The 24,630-nt window shown below is 40.2% G+C and overlaps 2 protein-coding genes across 2 annotated transcripts; both read right to left on the bottom strand.

Annotated features, from left to right (window-relative positions):
* Nucleotides 1-626: 626 nt before the first annotated feature.
* Nucleotides 627-19,555, bottom strand: cers1 (ceramide synthase 1). The gene is made up of 7 exons (XM_077717560.1): nucleotides 18,311-19,555; nucleotides 6,489-6,648; nucleotides 4,779-4,959; nucleotides 4,541-4,702; nucleotides 4,301-4,436; nucleotides 3,598-3,800; nucleotides 627-2,604 (listed from the first exon to the last, which is right to left on the bottom strand). The coding sequence occupies exons 1-7, from the start codon at nucleotides 18,542-18,544 to the stop codon at nucleotides 2,562-2,564; spliced, it is 1,119 nt and encodes a 372-aa protein (XP_077573686.1). The 5' UTR covers nucleotides 18,545-19,555; the 3' UTR covers nucleotides 627-2,561.
* A 1,183-nt stretch (nucleotides 19,556-20,738) lies between these two features.
* cope (COPI coat complex subunit epsilon) lies at nucleotides 20,739-24,314 on the bottom strand. The gene is made up of 10 exons (XM_077716298.1): nucleotides 24,149-24,314; nucleotides 23,911-23,973; nucleotides 23,704-23,804; nucleotides 23,454-23,606; nucleotides 23,292-23,345; nucleotides 23,121-23,202; nucleotides 22,863-23,018; nucleotides 22,188-22,256; nucleotides 21,446-21,520; nucleotides 20,739-20,905 (listed from the first exon to the last, which is right to left on the bottom strand). The coding sequence occupies exons 1-10, from the start codon at nucleotides 24,248-24,250 to the stop codon at nucleotides 20,852-20,854; spliced, it is 909 nt and encodes a 302-aa protein (XP_077572424.1). The 5' UTR covers nucleotides 24,251-24,314; the 3' UTR covers nucleotides 20,739-20,851.
* Nucleotides 24,315-24,630: the final 316 nt, after the last annotated feature.

Raw genomic sequence — 24,630 nt, 5'->3', positions numbered from 1 at the left:
CGTTACCTTGAATCCGTCTAAATATTTTTTTTTTATTCGTTTTTTAAATTTTTTTTTTTTTGGTGCCACAAATCCTGACCATATGACAAGTTATTCAAGTCAGCTATGTGACTCACCACACTTAAAAAAAGGGGGGACAAAGCTTTAAAGAAGCTTTCACTCCAGAACTACTGTACTTTCACATTTGTCAATTTAATTAGTGACTCTCAAGTCATTTTTTTGTCACTTCCTGGGCCATTTCCTCAAAGGAGGTGTGTACTGAATAATTACATGCACAAAACAGAGAAGGAGAAATAAAAAACTTGTAATAATACTGCCGCAAGATGCCTCACTGATTTCCAACAGGGACAGAATCGGAGTGATGCTTTGTAGACAGCAGATAGAGAAAGTCAACATTCTAACATGTCCTTTTTTTCCACACGAAAAAGTGACTTTGCCATATTTAAAGGGATTGACAGGGGCCGAATTGTTTGGCATCCGAACTTTTGGAATGTTCTGCATGAAGAATCGTTCTAAACAAAATGATTCAAGTCTTCAAATATCAAACTTTGCATACATTGACAAAGATTTTTAAAATAATTTTTAGGTAAAACATTGCATGAATGTTAATTAAATAATTTAAAGAATCGTTATTGCACATTTTTATCAATAAATGAACATATAAATGATATTTTACAATTCAAATTGAATCAAAAGTAAATAAACCCCAATAATTCACCAGTTAGATTATTTTTTTAAAATCTATATTGAACTTTTTGCTTACCATTGGCAGTTCTAGTTGACTTGTTGCTAGTTATCCAATAAACGTCAGTCAAAATGGCCACCAATGAATCCCCTATTAAGTGTTAAAATATGAAATTAGTTTCACATGGGCTAGTCACATTGCGTGTTGTGTACTCCCTCTATCCACTGCACGTGCATTTTACGTATGTGTGCGACCTAAAGGTGGAATCTCACATCTTGCGACCAATCGTTTAGAGTCCGTAGGCAATAAAACGTGACATTTGAGAGCCGACCAAAAAAAGCGAGAAAAGACGGACGCGGAAGAACAAGTCCGTTCTTTTCTGGTATCTCTCCCTCCATCTGATTACATCAGATGCGTGACAGGAGAGGACGACAAAATACAATCGAATCAAATAAAAAGAATTAAAGAACAGTGTACTCCGAAAAAGAAAAGAAAGGAAATTAAACAGCAGCAGTTCGGATACAAATAAACAACAATACTGAACTTAAACACTTCTCGCCAAAAAAACAAAACAAATTGGGGATGTTCCATTTTCGGTGAAATTTAGGGACGAGCTTAAATGTACGCTTTGTTTTTTAACGTTTCAATGCAAAAAAAAATTTTTTTATAGGAAGATAACGCTCAATTTTGTCAATTTCTAAATGGCGAAAATCATAGAAACAAAGAATTTTTCATGTCATACTATTATGACCAGCTGAAACAAACATTATACGTACTATATTACATACTATATTAGTCTCATTGCTGTTAAGAATATATTGTAAAAAGATGTGAGCCAACTGTAAGTGTGGGAAAAACTCCACCGAAAATGGGACGACAGCCCAAAATGTTGTTGTATTGGCGCGCGTGGGAATGATCGGGAACGGCAAGGTAAACAGGCGACAAAGTGTGCCAACTCGCTCGGGCGCCGCAAGCATGCTGAGTTTTCAATACAAGAACCTGAAATTGATCGACAAGGTCATTGGAGGAGGTACCCAATCCAAACAAGGGGGCTAAAAATGAGCATCCCTTTTTATCCCCTCCTAAATATTGTGTGCAAATCGCATGCATCCATAGGAGAGCTAAAAAAAAAACATTAAAAAAAATGTTGTAGCGGGATGATCTCTCATTTCTCTAAAAAAAAAATTAAAATAAAATCAAAAAAAACTATCACGTGGCTAAAAATCATTCCTACATCATGCATTCCTGAATACCTTATGTATACTTTTGTATTTTTTCCCTCTTGGATTTGTAATACTTCTTTTGGGGCCCTTTTTAAACACGTGTAGTAAAAAGAAACCGGTTTGAAAACCCAAGTCAATCACTTCCAAACTCGTTGCCATCATTAAAGCAGCAATCAGCTTGTTGGCCTTCATGTCAGTGCGGCACACCTGATGGACGAGGGGGGGGAGGAGGGGCTAAACAGGTAAAATTGAGGTGAAGTGTTGTAAAAAAAAAAAAAAATTAAAAAAAAAAGAACAAGCTGCGTCCAGTCGTTCCACGTAGACTTCCGACACGTAAGCGAGTGCGCGCATATACACCCCCCTTGTGGCGGGAAGGCCACCGCGGACCCCTTTTGTGTGTGTGATGTGTTAAATCAATAAGCAAGGGATGGGGGGGGGGGGGGGGGGGGTTGCTTTGGAGCGCCCCCACAGTTCTTGTCTCACTGCTTCTGAGAGATAACATTCGCAGTGCTGAAGTAAAAATAAGGTGAAATACTTCGGAATATTTGAAGTGTGTGATGTGTGTGTGTATGTACGTGGGTTTTTGGGGAGGGTGGCGGTGGTCTTCTGCGCCTCTCGCCCTCTCCGGCCAGGTGGGGGCAACCTGGAGACGTTTAGAGATGCTTCTCCTTGGCGATGCCGTTTTGCGCGTGCTTCCTAATGGGACAACAAGAGAGGAGCACAAATGAAGACAGGAGGGAAAATAGACAAATTTCAAACTTTAATAAGAAAAATCAATTTATCCATATATCAGCAGTACCTCTACTTACAAAATTAATCGGTTCAAGAAGTTCAAAACTTGGATTTTTCGTATGTAGAGGAATAATTAACATTGAATTGGCATAAATCTTCAATACTACCCACTATAAACCCTATAAAAATGATAAAAGTATACCCAATTTTAACATGGAACACTAATTGTAGTAAATAGTAAATGTAGTCATCTGATAACATCATTTGAAAGCCGTATTGATACGACAAAAATAAGTTGGTGGCAAATGTAACCCAATGAAAAGCAGTAAATACAAACTTTCTGCCCAGATTAGTGTTAACGGCCCACCATCTGCTCCAATCTGTCCACAAGCCACGTTTTGGTTCCAGAATTGTGGGTGCACAAGAGCCCGGGGGGCAACAAGGACTCCATTAAAAAGCGGTCACCGTACTTCGATCGACAAAAACAGCTCGTCGTGTTTTTTTCCCCAATGTGCTCAGGGGTCAAAAGTAGAAGATAATGTGGAGTCAAGGTTTGAGAAACCTGTTTTTTTTCAGATAAGAAAAACCTACACATGTTCTACAACTGGTGGACTTAGCATTCTCTTGTTTAAAGCCCAGACTTATCATGCAGATTCCATGACACAATGCATGTTTTTAAGCGGCTACCATTGATCATTAATGGAAATTTGCGCAGATTATCGCCAGGGGTGGGCACACTTTTGGGCCCGGGGGGGCCACATTGACTTTAAAAATTTGACAGATGGGCCGGGTCAGCACAAGATACGATACATATAAAAAAGTGCATCCGTTAACAGTCCACATGAAACATAAACAAAAAAAAGGACTTAAGTGTTAACATACTCATCACTCATCATTAAAGTAAAAAGTATAAAGTACAAAGCAAAGTAAAAAGGAATGTGTCAAAAATGCTCTCACCTCTCGTCAGTGTTATGATGTCCAGCATCATCATCGGGGTGATGGTCGCCGTGATTCCTCGCCACCGCCGCCGCCGCCAGAGGCTTTTTGAGCAGGCCTGCTGCTGCTGCCGCCGCTGCTTTGGCGCCTTCCTCTTCTTCGTACTCTCTGACATCGTTTACTTCTTTCATCTTCAGGACTTTCACCACGAATAGCACGATGAACTGGGAAATTTACATTAAAAGAACACATGAAGGCTTTTCTCCTATATACATATATCTATTTCAACTACCTATATGATGATGTATAGACTACTACTGTACGTCACGGGTGATAAACTCTGGAGGAAGATGTGACTCGACACTTAAATCAAGATTTTGGATAAAATATCATTCTTCGATGTTAAAAAATGATCAGTTCACGTCATTTTTTTCTATTTTTTTTAAATTTTCTGAATAAAAAGTGTATTTACCACATAACATTGAGAGAGAAAAAAAATGTTTCCTCTTTTTTAATTAAAAATAAAAACATTCAAAATAAAAATGATATAAGAGAATATTTACTACCAAGAGGCCAAGAAGATTTAGCCCATATTCATGTCAATAACGTCTTCAAATGACTTTGACTATCAAAAAAAATGTCGATTAATCGACTAGTCGTGGCAACCTGAATTGGCAGAGACATTAGCCAGTGACATAAAAAAAGATGGTTAAAAAGCACTTACCAAAAACCAGTAGATGTTCATGAGCAACAGGACAAGGAGCAGTGTGTTGAAGAAGAAGTAAAATGGAATGTTGGGGACTGACACGCAGGTGGCATACAATACTTTTAGTGGGAACCAGTACAGACGGAACCAGAACCTAAATGAAGGACAGTCAGACATCATCATTTTCACATTTTCGTGTCTGATTACAAAATAGTAATCATCTACATGGGCTCTTTTCCAGATCCCACATATCCGTACCATGTAATGCTAAAGCTGACCGAGCCCATATTGGCGAGCAGGTCATTAAGCAGAAAATAGCCTCCTCCTCTGGACTTCAGGTAGACGTTGAGCTTGGTGAACTCCAGCTGGATGTCGTTAATGTCATGGAGGAACAACACCAGGATGCCCACGTTGTGGTACCTGCGGGGCATCCCGACAGCCTTTAGAACGCGACTCCGACGGCGTGTAAACGTGATTGATATTGACGGAAAAGCACCTGAAGGCGTAGGAGAAACAAATGAGCGCCAGGGTGATGATGTGATGCACCACCATGACAGCAGAGTCCTTCCTCCAGGCGTCCATGTAGACGGTGGCGTAGATGGAGTGACCGTAGAAGCTGCCCTGGATCAGGTAGGCGATGGCGATGTCGATAGGCACTGGCATTCCACTCTTCCAGTCTGCAGACAAAAAAAAGGTGATTTTACTGGATACACATGTCCTGTAATAGTATAGTAGACCAATGAAGAAAGGCTCTTTCATTCGCTGCCACTGTCCCGCTTAAAATTGGATGTCTAATGCCGATATTGGCAGAAAATGAATTTAAAAAGTGCCTGATAGGAATTAAAATAGTCAATTGAGGGCAGTCATTTACTATTAAATAAAATAGATGAATATTGTTTTACAAGCAGGATCTGTATTGGGAGTCAAAAAATGTGAGGATTGTGATTGTAATACTTTTTTGGGTATTTTGCGTTGTGCAGCCATGGTTAGAATGAGGATAATTGAATTGGATGGGAAGGGGGGTTGGGGCTATAGGCTTTTTGTTTTCCTTGGGACTGCCGACAGAAATTATTGTCATGTAATCTCTGTGTCCAGAGAGAGAGTGAGTTCAATCACATGCACGTGATGAAAAGGGATTTAGGTGAAATCTCGACAAGCAGCCCTGAACGCTGTGGTGGCAGTTGTCACATCAGCTCAACATCTGCCAACAACATTGGGCGCAAGGAGAGCTAACGGAATCGTAGCGCTACAAACAATGCTCTCAATAAACGAGAAAAACAGAATAGGATTTTGTAAAAGAAATATAAGTAAATGTCAGATGGTACGGGAGTCGCAGGTGATCCTTTGAAAAAAATGGCTTTATTAGTACTAGTATTTATTGATTTTCGGACTATAAGTCACACCAATCAACGAATACACAAAGAGTAAAAAGATATAACTAAGTCATATTTTGTGAGGGCTATTTTTGATTTGATCAGAAACCTAGAATTAAAATATGTTCAAGTAACATAACTTGACTTTTACTCCCGTTTTTCTTCTTCTAATCCTTCTTGAATTGGCAAATCATAATCAGGCTGTCATTTTCTCCAATACAAATTATTTCGCAGCACGGCAAAAGAAAAAATAAATAAATACTGCGATGAGATCTGGCTATCAGGATGCCATTCTCCCTCGGTCAATTGGCAGTCTTTGATACACCTTGAGGGGTCCTTGTTTTCGAAAGATGAAATCGCAGTACCTGGAGAAACCCACTTGGAGAACCCCACACATGAGACATCAACGTGAGCGTTCAAAACACTGATGCAAATGAGCTTTTGCTGTCTCATGTACACAAAACGTCTGCTTCCTCATATCTCTGCAACCTGTCAGCCGCCCACGGGCCACGTGGAGACAGGCCCGCCGGCCGGGATGGAAATAACGCTACTGCGGCGGAGAAATAGTAGCTTCTCTATTTTTTTGGCATGCTGATCAAAAACTGTCTTGACTTCTCTACCTCCGGCGGTTACGCAAGAGACGGCGGCGGCGGCGGGCTCGGTCGGTAGCGTGCGTGGCTATTAAATATACATTTTCTCCGAGCAACTGGAAACTGAATTTGACACTTGGCTGGTCGCTACGGCATCCCAAACTAATGGCGTCCAATTGAAGAGATCCGAAAGTAATCTTTTGAGTGGATGGAATTCAGATTTGATAGCAATGACTGACTTACTGTAGAAGACAGAGGGCGGATCGTGGAAGAAGGGGTAGGAGGTGAAGAAGAGCAGGTAGGTGCTGTAGCACCATGACATTGTGTAGAAGACCAGCTTCCACGCGCTCTCCGGCATCTTGGCGCCATCTTTGGGCAGCAACCTGCACCACCGTGCCAGTGGCTGTGGACACAAAAACAGGAAACAACACGTCAACATTTTCCACTGTAAGCATTTTTTCTGTCTGAGCATAAAAACCTCAAAATTAAACATGCATCTGTTCATTTGTCTTTGTTTTTTCCAAAGGCACCAAGATGGCGCAAAACTGTTCAAAATCTTTGTCATGAAATAATTGACGACAAAACTAAACATAGTTTTCCTCATATCAACAATGACGGACATTAAAACATGACAATTCAGTTCTCATCATAAAAATGAGTTTGAAAATTGTCATATTTTCTCATATATTAGCCGCCTCGGTGTATAAGTCGCACCCTTAAAGTTGCCTTACTGTACTTGTAAAGTAAAAGTAGTAGTATATTAATCTTGCTTTTAAACTACAACATAAACATATGGCTTACTCGTAGACATATTTCTTCTAAGAAACAGAATTAGAGGAAGAGAAGGCGAGGCCTTCTGACGTCCTGATACGACCCGATAACAAAACCCCGCCTCCTCACTGGTGGGGGACAGTGACCTGTTTCCTCTTCTGCCGACATTAAAAGCTCCTCTGCACATACGCTAGCGTTCTCAAGTTGACCACAATGATCTGAAGTGCCATCTCACGGCACTCGCAAATTATGACTGACAGGTGAAGCTCGGAAAGGGATAAGACAGCTCATGTTTACTTTGCAACTCAGCCTCGTGACAGCCTCATAAATAACAGATGCTACACTTAAACGTGTCACTTTCTACAAATCAAGCCAGAAGGGAAAGAAAAGATAGCTAGCCCGAGGAATACAGCACATACGAAACGGTTGTTAGCAAACAGAACGTGATGTGATAAGGCTCTGATTACACCGCAACTTGACAACATCATTATAAAGTACGGCTAAATGCAAACCACAAGTATTGTGAAGGTCACAATCAAAGGACTCTTCTAATAAGACATTGGATTCTATTACTGCATTCTGATTCTACTACTACTTTAGAGTATCGAATGTGGTCTCAAGATCAGATCTGATCCAATACTCGTGTGTTTTCACTACTATCGTGCTGAAAATGAAAATAACAGATTGTGTAATTTCATAAACCAAGTATTTCTTTATACATACAATGGGATTCATCATTGACTAGTTAGGCTAGATACCAATATTCAAATTATTTTATGCGCATCTGTCGATTGTGTCAGCCTCAAGTCTTAAGTAAGACACCCGAGTTAGCATGTCTACGCCCATCAAGACTATTCAACAGCGACGTCCCTTGGGACGTGTAGTCTCGACAAACATGAGTCAATAAAGAAAACAAGTCATTGACATCGGCGTTCGGAATCGAGACTCTTAGCACATTGTGTTACTTTCTCGCGCATCTGTGAGCCCCCTCCTTCACATCATTCCTTCTTCCTCTCAGTCCCCCCCGCCTGCGACATTTATTTATAGAAGCCAGCTGTCAGCACGCCCCCCTCAGTCTTGTTCGCCATCGTTCGTACCCCCCACTTGCTCGGGCCCACGCACCTTCTACGAAGCCTGTAAAAGATTGGTCACCGATAGCACAAACGCTACACCTGCCTGCGTATTAGACTTAAAATACATCACTTTTCAAAAGTACACAATGGAAACCCTGATACTACATTTCTGGATCGGTTGCTAAAGACAATAATTCAAGGCTTAAAAGTAATTTCACCTTGAAACAATTGGCACGGGGTTAAAATAGTTCAAGGCGGATAATCGTGGAGTATGAGTTTGGACAAAGTCCCGTTTTGCGATGTCTTTTATTACAGAATATGGAGGACGCTGAGATAATCGACATTACCAGTGTCAGATAAGTAAGTGGCTTTGACCTTACTTTTAAGAGTTCACACATTTTCTGAATGCCCCTCAAACGAAATTTGAAGGAGAATATTATCGTCAAGAAGAGGCCACTTCATGAGTATTACGTAGGGAGCTTCAAAGACGATTGTGTTGTGTTTAGATTTCATGTTGGATTGTATTATTGTGATATTAAATTTAAGCAGTTACTATAAAACCGAGGAAAAAGTCAACTGATAAGTCGTCAATCATTAACCAAGCTTCATCTTAGTGATATTCAACTAAGATGAGATAATCATGGAAAATACTTATATTGCTTTGGGACTGACTGGCGTTAGGGGTGCTCGGACGTTTGGTCACCGGTCTTTTGGTCCCTTTTGGTCGCCAGTCAAATGGTGAAAGAGAGTTTACTGTTGAAAACAGCTCTCAAAATTATATTCATGACAGTTTAATATCCAAGAGAGAGAATTTAATATCTAAGTACTGTTTAATATCCAAGTACATTTGACCGGCGACCAAACGTGCGGTCACAGGCATTAGGCCCTAGCACCTTGCGACCCTAAAAATAATAAGCGGTTTAACAACCTGAAAATAAAAATATCTGTATCGGCAGATTTTTAAACTGGGGTTGTTGAATTCATTGGATGGCAATAGTTAAAAGTGATTAAAGCAAACAGATACGAAACCGGAAAAAAATCTAATTTTGTATGGGGAGAGCTAATGGTTTCTTTAGATCCTTCTGCCACTTCTTCCTCATTCTTTGTCATTTCCTTTCATTCCCCGCTGACATGCAGCTGCTCCAATTACTGAACCCTCCATGTTTCAAAGTTCTACCCCTACCCCCCTCCGCTCAGGACGCGATGAGAGACGATAGAGGTTGAATGGACTTCATTGGCCTGTTGTATAAGCAGATAAAGTGGGCCAGTGAGTCAGTCCGCTGGCTCATGCGGTTCTGCTCGGAATGGTCCACTTTCATCCCTTTGGAATTTTTCAGCTGGATTCCTTCCAGTTGTGTATGACCTCACTCAGACGGTCTTAAACGCACGGAATATTCGAACACTGAAATATTTCTAATATGTGGTCTTCACGAAACTCACTTGTGTGATTGGTTTCCTGTTCTTTTTGGTGTCCTTTGCAGTCTGCAATCAAAAAGGTTTGACCTGAATTTGCCCCGGACTGTCACCACAGAACCAAAAGTCAAAAAATAAGGAAATATAATGATGAAAGTAACTGTATCGTCAGATGGAAATTCTATATAGAGATTCTAAACTTGTATTTCACAAAATCATCGTCTATGGCAGGGATGGGAAAACTACGGCCCACGGGCCAAATACGCCCCGTTAGTCTTTTTAATCCGGCCCGCCAAAGTTGTCCAAATAATGTATTTTTTCCACCCAAGATGGCGCCGTCACGGGGAAGCCAATGGCAGTAGCTTTGTCATGTTTTTCGTGTTTTACAGCCCCTCTATCTTTTTTTAAATTACATTTTTATATTTCTATTTCAAAACCAGTTCTGGCAACCCATGGACAACATTGCAGAAGATATTTTCCTAGGTTCTTAAAAACCAATGAGGATACAAGACAAGAACGATGGCATCTGCAATCCAGTAAATCAAGACATTATACTTTAACATGAAGTTCACATAGGATAAAGAGACAGATGGGTGTGCCTTAGAGGGGGGAAAAAGCATTTATAAGAACGGAAGGACAGATAATGGCTATGGAAAAACAATGTTGGCATTATTCCTGAGAGGGTCTATAAAAATAATGACAGGTCAGCACTACTAAGCCCATCCCTCGTCTTACTCTGTAGAATGCAAACTAAGTTACGGTCTAAAAGGAAATGAAATAATACACAATCATGCCATCAACACAATAACAACAAAAATAAAAAATTCAGTCATCATCACAGTCACTCTTTGGTTCACTTAAGTGAAATCATCCACATCTTGTATGCTCATTGAAGCCAGCTGTAGTGGTCCGCCGAGCATGTCAAGATGGGCCAGATGCAGTTTTTTTTACTAGCCCATATAAAAAAAAATGGAGTTAGGCCACGCTTGAAAGATTTCACTGTGATGAGCATGTTGGTGGAAAAAATTGCAGTGTAAAATCACAAAAGAGGAAACACGAGGAAAACAAATGAATCATGTGGTTCCATTTACCGTAATTTTTAGATTATAAGTAGCATCAAGCCGAAAAATATACAATGAAGCGGAAAAAATGTGGAGTATAAATCACGTTTTTGCGGGTTACTTAATTAGATTAGAAAACAAAATCCCTTATAGTTATATTTGTTAAAAATGGGAGAATCAGACCCTAAATGAGTGTCTGTTTGCATATAAAGTTATTCAGATAGCCTAAACAACATTACATAACAAGCTTACCAAATTCTTGATTACAATCCCAATGTCTACCACATCCGTTCAACTCTTCCTCACTTTCCATTCCGTCAAGAATAAAAGCCCCATCATCCTCATGCACAAAGAAATGAGGGTGTTTAAACAAAGCTGGCCTAAAGCCTGACCACCAATCATGCCCCAAAAAAAACAAATTTTTCACAGGGGCCAATCCAAACTCAATCATCAGCCTGTTCTAAATACATTACAATTTCATTCATTTTCTGAAGGGGTTAGGAAACCGGAGTACCCAGACAAAAACCACGCAAGCCCAGAAGAACATGCAAACGCCACATGGTGAGGACCGACTTGGGCTAGAATGGAAGGGTGGACCCAAACTGGGTTTTCTGAATGTACGAAAAAAGGTAGTGGCACGCCTTTGGAAATATCGTAAGACCCTGACGACTAACTCCTTGAATTAATTTCCTCTGAAATTCCTCAAGCATAGCCAATGCCACAAAAATGCCAAATGACGCAATCTGATTTCACAACACGTGAGCCAAACATTCACCGTTTTGCTTCTACACCTGCAATCTGAAATGGAAATAACACAACAGCAGAAGTCTTGTAGATTTTTCGTTCTAACTCAACTATAGCCTATTGTATTTTACCATGACCCTAGTGAGGATAAGCATTTCAGAAAATTAATGAAAATGTATTTGCTGGATGTGTGGGAGTTGTATTCATTTCATCGGAAAAAAACTAAAAAATGGCTCTCGTAAATTGTATTCTTCGTCCGGAACGAAACAAGCGATTGACTTTAATAGAAACGAATGCCTTGTTTAGAGCCTTCATTGTCAACTATTTGTTAAACGACTCACGCTCGCGGGCCTCTTTGGAGACATATGGCCGTCATTTATAATGCAGTGTTTGAACCACAGGCGGCCTGGAACGAAACGGGGGTCCGTACAATGAGGGACTGTCTTTGACAGACAATGGGCAAAGCTTTAAGAACCCTTTATGGCTGGGCAAACTATTCCAACCCATAAAGAGGACACCTTAAACTTAGGTTTGCACTTTGTGGTGGATGTCAGTGGTTTTGGTTGGTTGTGTATACGTGGGGAATGAGAAGTTGAGGTCAGGTGAGAGGTTCCAGATCTCCTGTGATCCAATTGCGGAGAACCCAATCTATAGATGAGTGCTTTGTCGAGAGATTAAATCTGACCTGTAGTGAATTAATGTATTTTTTTGTCTGACACAAAAGGCATTTCGAGTGATTACATTCGTCTGGAAGATCCAAAGGTTTGTATACGAGAACAAAAATTGATTTACCAAGTAGTTTTTTTTTCAACAGACTGCCACTGATAGAATCCATTGTGTTGGATTTAAGACTGTGCTTTTCCAATCTGGCAACACTAGAATAATGCTGTACTTTACATTGTATTGAATGTTTATTTCAGGGACACTTTGGTTACTGTTTGGGTCCGTTTTTTCTGTCAAACTGAAAATTTAGACTATTGTGTTAAAATCATGAGTTCACTCGAGAGACTGATGCAATTACAGAGAGGCCATTCATGAGAGTCTAAATGGACGGCTGTTAGCGTCCGAGCAGGTTGGGTCCCTGGTGAGTGCTAATGCTATTAACACCGCTTAGAAAGGAGGTCACGTGACTCTACAGCTGCTCGCCAATGTGTGTGTGTGTGTGTGCAAAACACTTCTATTAGCCCGAGAAGATTTACACAGCCTGATGATGATAATACAGTAGCTGCCATTCTGCAGACAGACTACAGCAGTGGTATGAAACATACAGCCCCTGGGCCATTTTCGGGAAGACAGTAAGAAGCACAGACACAGAAGACATTGTAGACCTAGTTAAAAAAAACTGAATACCAAAATGCAATAAAAAGGCAGAGAAGCAGCAAAAACACAAAACGGGCAAGAGCGGACAGAGCTACCGCTACCGGCTGCCACTTGAGCAGCGCCATCTTGGTTGCAGTAGCAAAAACGGATACAGACAAGAAAGGACATTGTAAAGTTGGATAAAACTGGAACTATTTTTTTGTCATATTCTACTTACATTAAGTGAAGTCTTTAGGTTCTTCCACTGCTTAATGCAAAGTAAGAGTGACCTGAATTAAAAAACAAGTGTGTTTCGGGCCTTACAAAAGCCTCTACCATGAGTGTGTGAGAGTAAATACGTCCAGTAGAGAAGGAAATTCAGTCAGTGGTTGGCCACAAGAACTCTAAAGCGGTCATGGCCGCACAGCACATTCCAGCTGCCTAAATGATAGCCGGACCATCACAGCTCGACAAACACTGTTGACATGTTTCATTGTGGAAGGAAAACCATGTCTACTTTGTCATTTGCCACCGTCCGTGCAAGCACTCTTCTTGTTTCTTCTAACAAAATCCTCAGTCACTTGTTGGCTTGGCTCTACAAAATTAGCATTGCAGATTTCATGGCGAAGAAAGCCAACATTGGTAATTCTCCAAAATGATGCAATATTTATCCCTTTTTCTCACAACGTGGCAACAAACTGGCATTTGAGCCAACGACACATCCCTTGCTCACTCTTTGCTGTTAAGTGCTGAGGGGGTGGTGCTCAGTAAGTGGGCTGTAAGAGCTTTGTGTTTTTTTTAGGTGTTTGTTGTTGTTGTTGATGTGGATTGCGAGATGGAGTGACAATGCAGGTGCTAATAGCATGAGGATGTTTTTAACTGACAGAAATGTAGAGCTCAATATTTAAAAGTGGAGCTGGCCTTGGTGATTTTCAGAACCTCTATTGATTTCTTCAGAGCTATGAGCTTCAACAAGTTATTATTAAGGCAAAGGCATTCATTTTTCTAACACCTACATATTCATATGTACTGTTAACGGATGCACTTTTTTATATGTATCATATCTTGTGCTGACCCGGCCCATCTGTCAAATTTTTAAAGTGAATGTGGCCCCCGGGCCCAAAAGTTTGCCAACCCCTGCACTAGAAAAGTGAAAAGAAGAGCAAAGGATGACAACTAACGTCACGATACAAAAAGACAGATCACATGACTCGTGTTACTTAGATGATGGGATTAGATAAAAGTATCACTGGCAAAGTGCATGCCAGAAACCATAAATGAAATTCATTGAAGGCATTGGAATTGCAAGACCCGAGTTGAGCAGGTTTGGCCCAATGGACAAGTGGTTTCCCCTGACCATAGTTCAAGGTGTCTGGTTTCTCCTTGTGGCTCTAATGCAATAACAATGAGGCCGAGGAGGAAAGTGATCATGTAACTTGTGGTAAGCGAAACGCTGTTCATCCCCAGGTCACTTTCACTTTTAGGTCCGTGGAGGCTCCTTGTTTGTCAGAGGGATGGCAGCTCTGTGACGTTGTTTAGTTTAGAACCACGCCTTGGTGCGAGATAGACACGTGTCCATGGCCTTTACTTGTGTGGAGAATGTGCTGACCATAATGAAAGTTGAAAGTGCTTCTAGGACCCTAAACATGCTTTCTGAGCATGCCTGGGTACGCACGCTATTGTGCTAATGGTCGGTGGCCGTATGCTGACTCGGCAAGACTTTCTTCTGGTCTCCTGTTCCTTCCGTTCTTTACTCTCTCTTCCCTCTTTGGCCTTGCTTCCATGTGATCGACGGACCGCCGCTTTCAAGCTGCATTTGGAAAGTTGACTTCCTGGACGTTGTTTGAATGCGACTGATGAATTGCAAGTTTTACTTTCTGTATTGAAATGACTCCCCTTTCAAAACAACTGCAATCTTGCTCTAATTTTCTCAATATCTCATTTTACTAATACAGTGAGACTATAAGTACTACAATACTTTTATACTTTCACATCTGAACAGTCATGTTCTAACATGACTCTTGACGGTCTTTTTAACCAAAAAAAGAAACAAAGCATCTAGTATACACATGGATAGAAATGTACCTTATCAACTTAGATAAATGATAAAAATAGCTAAAGCATGCAGAAGTCAAATAATAGAGTCTAACAAACTATCTGTAAGCAATTTGAACCCTGTGACACCTGACAGAAAGAAAGAAAGAAAGGGGAATACCAGATGACTATATTTGCTTTGTTTAGTGTCTAGAACAACAAACAGCAAACCGACCATAAAAACGCAAAGCTTAAGCTTGGGCTTCTCAATTTTGGGCTTGAGAGACTGTGCTTACAGTGATACTGAATCATTTATAGATTTACTTGTATTAATATTTTATCATGTAGTACTAGCCATGAGGAAAAAAACATTTGTCTGTGGGGTTATAGTGTTATAGTGATACAACTTGGCGAGGTGAGCAGCCTACTTTAACGATAGATGATACACGCAGTCTACACACATTACAATATATAACTAAAAAAGATTTGGTTTATCCCGGTATAGAAAGGCTAACGATTATAATGAGTTGTAAGTAGAAGGTGCAAGATCCAAAAGAGAAAGGTGTGGCGTTTGCAGATAAGTAAATCAGTCCATAAAAAACCTTTGTCGATATCATTGGCGATTATCAGGACGACCAGTCCGAGCAGTAACACAGCATTTTCCACGTTGACTTTTGTTTGCTAACCTTTGTTACTAATCTAATCAACCAATTGAAGATTTATAGCCACACCAGAGCATCTTGGTTCATTCATCAAAATAGTGAAGTTACACGTGACCGCTATCCTTATGGAATTCCATGAAAACTGAGTTATGGTGACTAAAAAAAATTGATGTATGACCTTTCCATAGCTCATATTGCTCTTCCAAGAAAAATAGAAAACCCCTACCTTCATATTCATGACCTTTGAACAGGTACTTGATTGACTCTTAAATCGATCAAGGAAATTGAGTCCGAAATCTCGAAACACAAGTCCTACCCCCGAGCTCCCACTTTGGATCCCATTACCGTCGTCTTTACTAGACGACAACTGCACTTTTTAATATTGCCAGTGAATTGACGACTTGTTTTTTGTCCACTGGCAGCCACCCTTTTAACCCCATTCAGTCGTGTTTGCACAGTGACTGCCTGCCATGTCATTAATTCTAACCCAAAGACAGTTCAGCTCCATCTCTGACATGACAAACCACGCATTTAATTCTGACCGACACGTGAATAAAAGCACGGTGAACTAATTCGACGCAACAATAACCATGTCTGCTCAGCCCGGCTTCAATTAATTGCCGTTGGCCTCGTCTGGCAATCCAGCGTAGATTTCGATACTCGTGATGCCATAGCTTGGCGCGTATGAGCTCTGATCGAGCCAATTGGGCGTGTCCGCATGCACTGCATAATGAAAAGAGCAATAAAATACATTGTTGTACATGTTATACATAAAGCCGCAGGCAAGAGTACGACAGCATCAATCCCACAGCATCCAACAACGTGGATACTCCACTCCCCACTCGTATGGATGGTAGAATAACAGGCCAGGGGCCACAATAAGAAGAGCCTCTTTGCTAGGTGAAAGCAACAGGATGGGAGCACTCAGGACGGAATGTGTGGAGGAAAGAGAAGCAGCCTTTTTGTCTAAGTGCATATGCTTAAGCTCCTAATGAATGAAAACGGGCTTTTACTCTATTACAACTCAAGTCTGATTTGGATCCAAATGTGTAGCGCTACTTCGCAGCTTCTAAGTAGTCGGTACTAAATCTTGGTCAAGGAGTTATTGCAAAATTAAGGATGTTCTTCATTTGAATGCAATATTATTGAAGGCAGGGAAATCAATTTCTTTTCTGTGAAATTTGATCTATTAGGATTGGTTGTGAAGATTTGGAAGAAAAAAAAACGTGTCTTACAATTCAATTTACTGGTGGCCAAAGGAATTTTTAATATAGATGATAAATGTATTTTATTAAATTATTAGATTTCAAATATGCTTCAGTGAAAACATTGGCATCTTTTTTTCAGCTAATTGATTGGTCACTGGAAAATTTGTGGACCATAACGCCCCTGGGAAGTCGCCATCTGAACATATCAATTGGAGTTTTAAAATATACTTCATGATCTATTTTTCTCCAACTTATTTTAGTTTCTATAGTGTTTCTGGTGATAAAAATAGGTGGTTAAAGCAATACTTAATTGAGGTATATCTGAAATGAAAAAGCTCTAAAGCCCCCTGGAGCCCTCAATGGATTAAACTTGCTCAACCTTCTATAGCTAACACCATGTCCTTACACTTCATTAAGACAGCAAACAAGATTATTTTAACAGGAGCTCTGGTGGTGACAGACACAAAAAGGCATATACATTTAAAATGTTAACAGCAACAGTTGTTTTGTACATCCCCAAAAATACACTTTTTAAGTATCTGGGTTAAATAGACAAGAAATGTGAACTTCAATTTATGTTAAACTACCTCAAAAAAAAGGATATATGTGTACACCAATTTAAAATACATACATTTGAATACTATAGCATGTATTTTTTTTAAACACCACATTATGTTTGTTGACAAGATCATTTCTAATGGCGAAATTTGGTAAGGTCTCATTTTACATGCACCGTGGGAACTTTGAGGTGCATAGCATGAGTGCATGTTACTTTAATAGTCGCTTCCAGGTCTTTTTTCACATCCTCTTCAAAACAGCATTTAGACTTCCGATGAAGTTCGGGTCAGGAGCGTTTGTTAGCCAATCAAGCACTCGTTAAAACCTGCTTTGGGCATGTTGGAGAGTATGAGCAAATGCCAAGTCATGATGGAAAATAAAATCAGCATCCACATAGCTTGCGAGCAGATGGATGCATTTTTTCCTGTTAGACTCCTATTGACTATCAACCTGACCCAAAATGAGGTCTTGACATAGCCACAGTCTGATCAAAAGCCCCTTTTCCAGGTTATTTTATAGGTTTTATTTTCATTTTTCTGGGACAATAAGAAGCTCCAATCAATGGTGAGATTCTGATTTGTATGTCTTTGACCGTTCTTCATTACCATGTTGTTCCTTGAGTTTCATTTCTGAGTTCACGCAACATAATTTTAAGGTGTGTTTACCTGCGTGTGTAATACGTACGTTTACTCAGCTGCCACTCGCTATTCCACCCCATTAGGAAATGTCATCGCATATCCATATTTAATAGCGGATAGTTGTCTTTTTACATACATTTGCATACACATACAAAATTGGCATACCTTTATCATTTCTTAAGGCTAATATTAAAGATGGTGTCACAAATTATGCAAATTCAATATAAAATATGTCCCCACTAACAAAAATTCCATGTTACAAAATTACTTTTTGGAACGAATTCTAAAGTATATTTCCTCATCAACATACAGGTATAACATCATCATTTTTATACTGTCCTGGTTCTTAGTAAGTGAACACAATAAAGCGTCCATTAAGTTTTGTATGCATTATACGAGGCCTACTTTTGAGGTGCACACTTCCTATCAACATCATCTCACGACCGCAGTAGTGTTTTAAAATGTAACAATTCAACTACATTTTTTTCTGCATATCTGCCAGAGACTACTCTCTTTTATGCCTTTTGGAGGAAATCGATATCCCAATTAAGGATGTCACGGAATGGGTATATTCTAGTATGTGTGGTGCGTGTGTCTCACTTACCTTGAACAAACATTCTGTCAAACCCCGCCTGATTTGCGTCCACAAAAAGGCGCAAAAGAAGAACAGGGCTATCTCGGTCCAGGTAATGTAAGCGTGATCCAGAAGAGTCCGTGTGGTCAGCTCTAGACCGCAATCGCTACAGTCTCTCCACGATTTCAGGATGACGCTGGAGGCTCGGCTGATGAGCTCCAAGTACCCCGGCATGGGCTCCACATCCCCGGTCTCAGCGCCCATGATAGCGCCGCTTTAAAAAAAAACGGCAGCCAACGATTTCAAAAAAAGCAACGGGGAAAGGGGGGAAATCCTCCAAATGGGGGATGCGGAGATCCCTTGAGTCCAGGCCGTGTAGCTAATCCGCTAACAAGCTTGCTAGCTGATTTAAGAAAAAAAAAAGCTTGATGTGACACCCCGCTGTCTGTGTCGGGTGGCCTTATTCTTTGTTGTCCATATTCTTACGGAATGGGCCCGCTCATTCCTTATCCGATATCTTATCGGGTCTCGGCAGACACGCCGGCGATGACCGTAGAGAAAAATGCGAGCATGTTAAAAGGCAATTAACGGGAGCCACGAGCCACGGCGTGCAGGTTTCCTCTCACCATCATCATCGTCGTCGTCATCATCGTTCCGCTTGCGCACGCGGGTTACTCGCCGGCACAAGAGCGGCGTTTTTTGCTATTTAGCCGTCAAGCTAACTTCAAACCAACGGTGGCCAGTAGCGAGAGGCGTCCAATTGGGTTAAACCATTAATAACAAAGGGACCCGGACGCGGCCTAAATGATAAGTAGGGTCCATAAAGCTTGGCGTTTTTGTTAATTATTTTTTCTCCCCCCCTGGCCGAGGACGCGACTATTGTGCCGCTACGCCGCAGCGACGTCACGTCTCATCCGTTGACCGTTACTCGCTTGATATAACGGACCGAAAGGCGAATTCTAAAAGAGAAAAATAACAACGCCACGGGGAAACCAACCGGTTTGGTAGTCAATGGCTTGAGTTGAGTGGTCAAGTGTTTCCACGCCTTGAGTGCGACGCAAGAAGGGCGACAGACTACGTTTATGCGAAAAAAGGAGGGTATAAAACTCGAAAGGGGGGGAGGCAGAGGCACTTGACGTAGAGCGCCAACGCTATCTTACACGCTGAGTCGTCTATTTAGAAACGGACGGATTCCAAAAGTCGCAATCATACCACTCCAAAGTGGAAAATAATAATAATAAAGAAACAAAAAAAGGGTTTGGCACTTCCACCGTTATCCAACACAGACATAAAAAACGCTCACGTGCCAGCCTTTGATTAAAGCAACAAAGGAATGTTATCAAACACATTATCAAAATAAAATGTCCGTTTTAACTGCGGTAGGGATTTAACAATGTCTGTGTCTCGGGGATTGGGGGTTATGGGTTAGATCCCTTACTGTGTGGAATTTGAATGTTCTCCCTGGTTTTGCATGGGTTTTCTCTGGGTACCCCCAAAAGCATGCAAATTAGACAGCCTGAACACTCAAAATTGCCCCTAGGTATGAATGGATGTCCACTGATTCAAGGTGTCCCCTTACTGGTGCCATAATTATCTGGGATAGGCTCCTGCACCCCACACAACCCCTGTGAAGATAAGTGGTTCAGAAATAGAGATTGGATGGCTGCCAACTAAGAGTGATTTCCAATGTAATGTAACTTTAGAGCAGGGACCGGGAAACGTTTTGATGAAGAGAGCCACAAACAATTCATATTTTCCAAAGTTATTCCTTGTGAGCCATACTATGAATTTAAAAGACAAAATTCATACATGTAAACGAGTGCCTTATCATTTTTTTTTTTTGCTAATCAATGAGAGGATGCATTCCAGAAGAGTACTGTAGTCCAAATGTTGTTTTTGCATTTGGTAGGAATTTAAATTCCCAAATTGTTTTTGTTTTGGAGACTTGTAATCTTTGGGTGTGAAACATTTCGAGCACCCTGCACAATGCAATTACCGTATTATCTCTTATATAAACCGTATTTATAAAGCAAAAAATGATGACTGAATCAAGGGAATGGGTTAAATGGCTCAAGACTTGCAATACTCTTTTTGACCAGTAGATGTCGGCAAAGCAACATTTACTATTTGTTGGTTATTTTCTGTTTTACAGTAAGAAAACAACCAGCACTGGATGAATTAATTCCTTATGTTATTGACCCTAACAATGTGCTTTGGATCTATTCAGTATCTCAGAAATAACACGTGCAATGATTTTTCATAAGATTTTCCATTTAAAGTAAAACATACTCTAGTAAATACGGTAAACCGTTTGCAGCACTTTAAACTTTACTCAATCTGTATTGACATAACTTCAAACACGATAATGTGTTGTTAAATTAATATCCCATTGACAGTAGTGCTCTGGAAGCATTTGATTAAATAGGGCATCTAGAATGAATACAGGAGTTTGCATCCATCTGGTGCTGTAGATTTAATTTCAACACATTTTCTTCATGTACAATACAAAAAGGAAAGCAGGTATGCGCAATTAAAGATAGGAAGAAAAGTACAAGGTTAACTTAAGGTCCATTATGCGGTGGCAGTGGGAGCGTATTGCATCGCAAGTCTGTCGAACTCATTCTCCTGCAGGGAGGGGAGAGAGAAGAAAGAATGAAAAGTCAAGTAACAGCTGTGCATAGCATGATTTGTTTGCTAATATGTGGATAATCCTTGTGTTTATGTGCATCTGCGCCATTGGGCAATTCTATGTGTGACAGAGGCCAAAGACCAAGAGTAGCCTTTTGCAGGGATCCCAGGGCCATTGCAGCACTTCCACACGAATAACAGAAGAGTATACGTAAGGGAGAAACATAAAGCTGGACGATGCAAATTTGCTATTTTTTTTAGATATTAACTAAACAACTCGTGGGCAAATGCTGTAAAACACAAAAAACGTAAGAGTGGACAGAACTACTGCCACTGGCTGCCGCGTAAACGGCCCCCATCTTTGGGAAAGGGTATAAAAATAAAATAAAAAGTTTGGATTTTATTTACTGCGGGCCATATGATTGCTGCTGCGCAGAGAAGACAAGAGTATTGCACAATTGTGCACGCGTGCAGCTTAGAGGGAACATTGCTCATGAGCCATTTCAATACGACAAGAAGTAATGAAAGAAAAGTCACCTTGGAAAAATAGTCTTTGAGGAATGGATGGGCCCGGTGTGCATCTTTGAGTTGAGAGAGGTACCGATTTGTCACCTGTGGGCAAATTAGAATAAATCAGAGTAGAAAAAAAACTAATACAACCTCTACCACCAGGAAAATGACATATTTTGGAATTTTAATGTAATGCAAATTACAGGAATTATCTCCCCCTCAAACAATTGTGCAAGAGTACCTAATGAGGTGTCGGCTAGGTGTTGCACAAAGCTTTAACCTTGTAACAGACGTAATCAGCAGTTATCTGTGTATAGTGATGGCTCAGAGTCAATGGTCATCACTCCATTGCATTACTATCACATTTTTATCTTATATTTGTTTAGATTTGAGTTCAAAAACACGGACGCAGCACTAAATACAAAGATATGATTACGCCTTACGTGGTAGGATGAAAATACCATCATAGAAATGTAGAGATAAATACTTTTGGATGACAATTATATCTTTCAAAAAAAATACAAGTCATTTGCTGATCCAGGTATTTTACTCTTACTATTATTTACTGTTCCGTGTCTTGCACGGGACATTTTGAAAGTGAGGAACCACTCTACTCCTTAGATGAAAGTCTTCCTCCTACATGTTGATTACGACAACATGTAGTAACCAAATTGGACAGATTCCAGTGTGAGTTAATGCAACAGAAAAAATGTGTGGCTGTTAAAAAAAAAACAGTTCCTGGCTCATAGATTAAGGTTCAAAGTCTAACCTCAGGGGCTTTTCCGAGGTGTTGAGTCAGCACGACCAGGTTGATCAACGTCTCAGGGTGGCTGCTGTCCTGTAATTGACAATTCCAACAAAAAAGAAAAGAAAAAGAAAGCCATAACAATAGATTAGTATTCCATAAGTATAAACCTCACTGCATTTTGTCCAGTTTAGTATGCCGTAACGTTGCAAAAGGTTAACTGTGAGGATAAAAACTTTTACCACCTTGGCATTACCTAATCATGGGCACATAAAACTGGAGTATTATTTATGACCTTATAACATTGTTACTATGTGTGCCCATTAACAAAGATCTCATCTATGGTTTACAATCAAAGTTAACTTGACATGAAATGGCAAACATCTTCAATGCACATTTGTCAAACTGTCCAGGCAATGGAATCAATAAGTAGCAAAAGCGTTGGCGCCCTCTGTTGGCCATACGGGTGCATGGACTCAAAAACTAGCAAAAAATGATATCATACAAGTTTCATTACGCAATAGCCGTTTTTACATAGAAAAGTGTTCATTTTTGGTAAATGAAGGTGAAAAAGTATAATGCTTCCTTAGTTAAAGAGTTGAATCGATTCATTAACGATTATAATAAGTGAGTTTTATCTGAACTATGTGGCCAAGTGAAAATATGAGTTAGCAACTTGTAAAAAGGTTTCCATCTAACCTTGTCAAGTGCCTCCTGTAGCACTCCCTCGGCCTCCTCCCACTTGTTCTGAGCCATGTAGCAGGTTGCCTGTCCATTTAGAAGCAACAGCGTCGAGGAGTACTTGTCCGACATCTCTTGGAAAATGTAGTAGGCGTCTTGCAGCTTCTCTCCACCCTGGGGCCATGGCCAAAGGTTATTTGCAAGTCAAAGTGGGGAAAGTCAATCAAAAGGCCAAATATCACCAAAGCTTAAAGTACTAGCTCAGCGTTTGCTTACCACAGCTAAGTTCACCCACGCAGTGGCTAGCTGGGTAAGTGTTGCATCCTCATCTTGCTCCTGCATCTTTTTCAGCTCCTTTCTGCCACAGAATACAAAACAGAATACAAATTCAAATTAATGTTTTGCTAATATCTTAAAATTTACATCAGAATATTTATCATCTATTACCTTGCGAGGTCAACACGATCCAGACTCAGCAGCACCTGAATTGTCATGGCCATGCTGAAAAAAAAAACAGGTTTTTTTTTAGTTCACTTGATATTCTTAGTTGAAACTCTCCCTAAAAAATAAAGAATATATAAGAAATAAATACTGAAAAGCTCTTCTTACCACTCCAAGCTTTCCCCTTGATGCAAAGTTCTGAGCGCTGCATCGGGGTTTGCTGCGTGGTAGTAGATAGAAGCTGCCATCAGGAGGAAAGTAGTGTTGGCAGCATCCATGCTCTTTACCATTTTCTTGTCTAGATCATCCACAATGGCATCCCTGTTTGGGTAAGAAAAAAAAACATTCAAATAAGTCCCTTAAATTGTATGCCTTTTACACTAGCAGCAACAGCTAACATTTTCGACCTACTATTTACCTTTTGCTTTCACTTGACAGATACTCTGCAAACATCCGGACAGCTTGAAGCTCAGGTGCAGAGTTGACTTTAATGTCATCCATCACAACAGCATACTTCCTCTGTAATAAACAACATTAAAGGCAAATTTGATCTCATTATTGAGTATATTGAGTTATCCAATCCAATGTTGATATTGTCAACCATTAAAAGAAACGGGTTGTTCACCTGAGCAACGTATGCTCTATACAAGAACGTGTCTCTTTCTATCTCCTTTTCCGGCGTTGATGTCTTTGGAAGAGGAAATTAAAGGTAAGTTGTAAATTTAGTCTTTACACCTTAATAGTGAAACACAACTGGGTTGCATTTGAATAATGGTGCGGTTCAGTTGGGTTGTACAATAAGCTTCCTACGGAGTAAAATTTCGTACTTGAATATGTTCCATTGTTAGCAAATAGTTACCTACCTTCACCTTCTGGGCTTCGTTAATACATTGTTGATAACTGCCGATGTAAAAAGCATTTTTTACATCGAATAGCTCGTCGACATCAGTCTGCTGCGTCGCCATGTTTAACACAATGACGCTTCCTGACACGTCGACAATGACGCCTTTTCCGGGTTTGTAGCGATGCCTTGTGGGAAATGAAGTCCAAATAATTAAAACATGGTAAACGGGTATTTCAATAAGTTCACGTTTGATATTTTAATTAAGGTAGTCAGGGAAAGGCTAAACAGTATCTATATGAAGACAAATGCGTTCTTGTTTTAGCTAGGTGAACTTTTTTTTCCTATAAAGTAACCAACCAGTAGAGGGCGAGCAAAATCAATTTTAACAATGGCATTTATTACCTGGGAGGGTGGTGAAAAGCTGTGATTGGGACACTACTTTATAGTGCTACTATTTTTCTTCCTAGAAAAAACAGAAAAGGTTTATTTAGTTATGTTTTG

The sequence above is a fragment of the Stigmatopora nigra genome, chromosome 5, assembly GCF_051989575.1.
Source record: "Stigmatopora nigra isolate UIUO_SnigA chromosome 5, RoL_Snig_1.1, whole genome shotgun sequence".
Taxonomy (NCBI): Eukaryota; Metazoa; Chordata; class Actinopteri; order Syngnathiformes; family Syngnathidae; genus Stigmatopora; species Stigmatopora nigra.
This window is presented reverse-complemented; position numbering and strand designations above follow the sequence as displayed.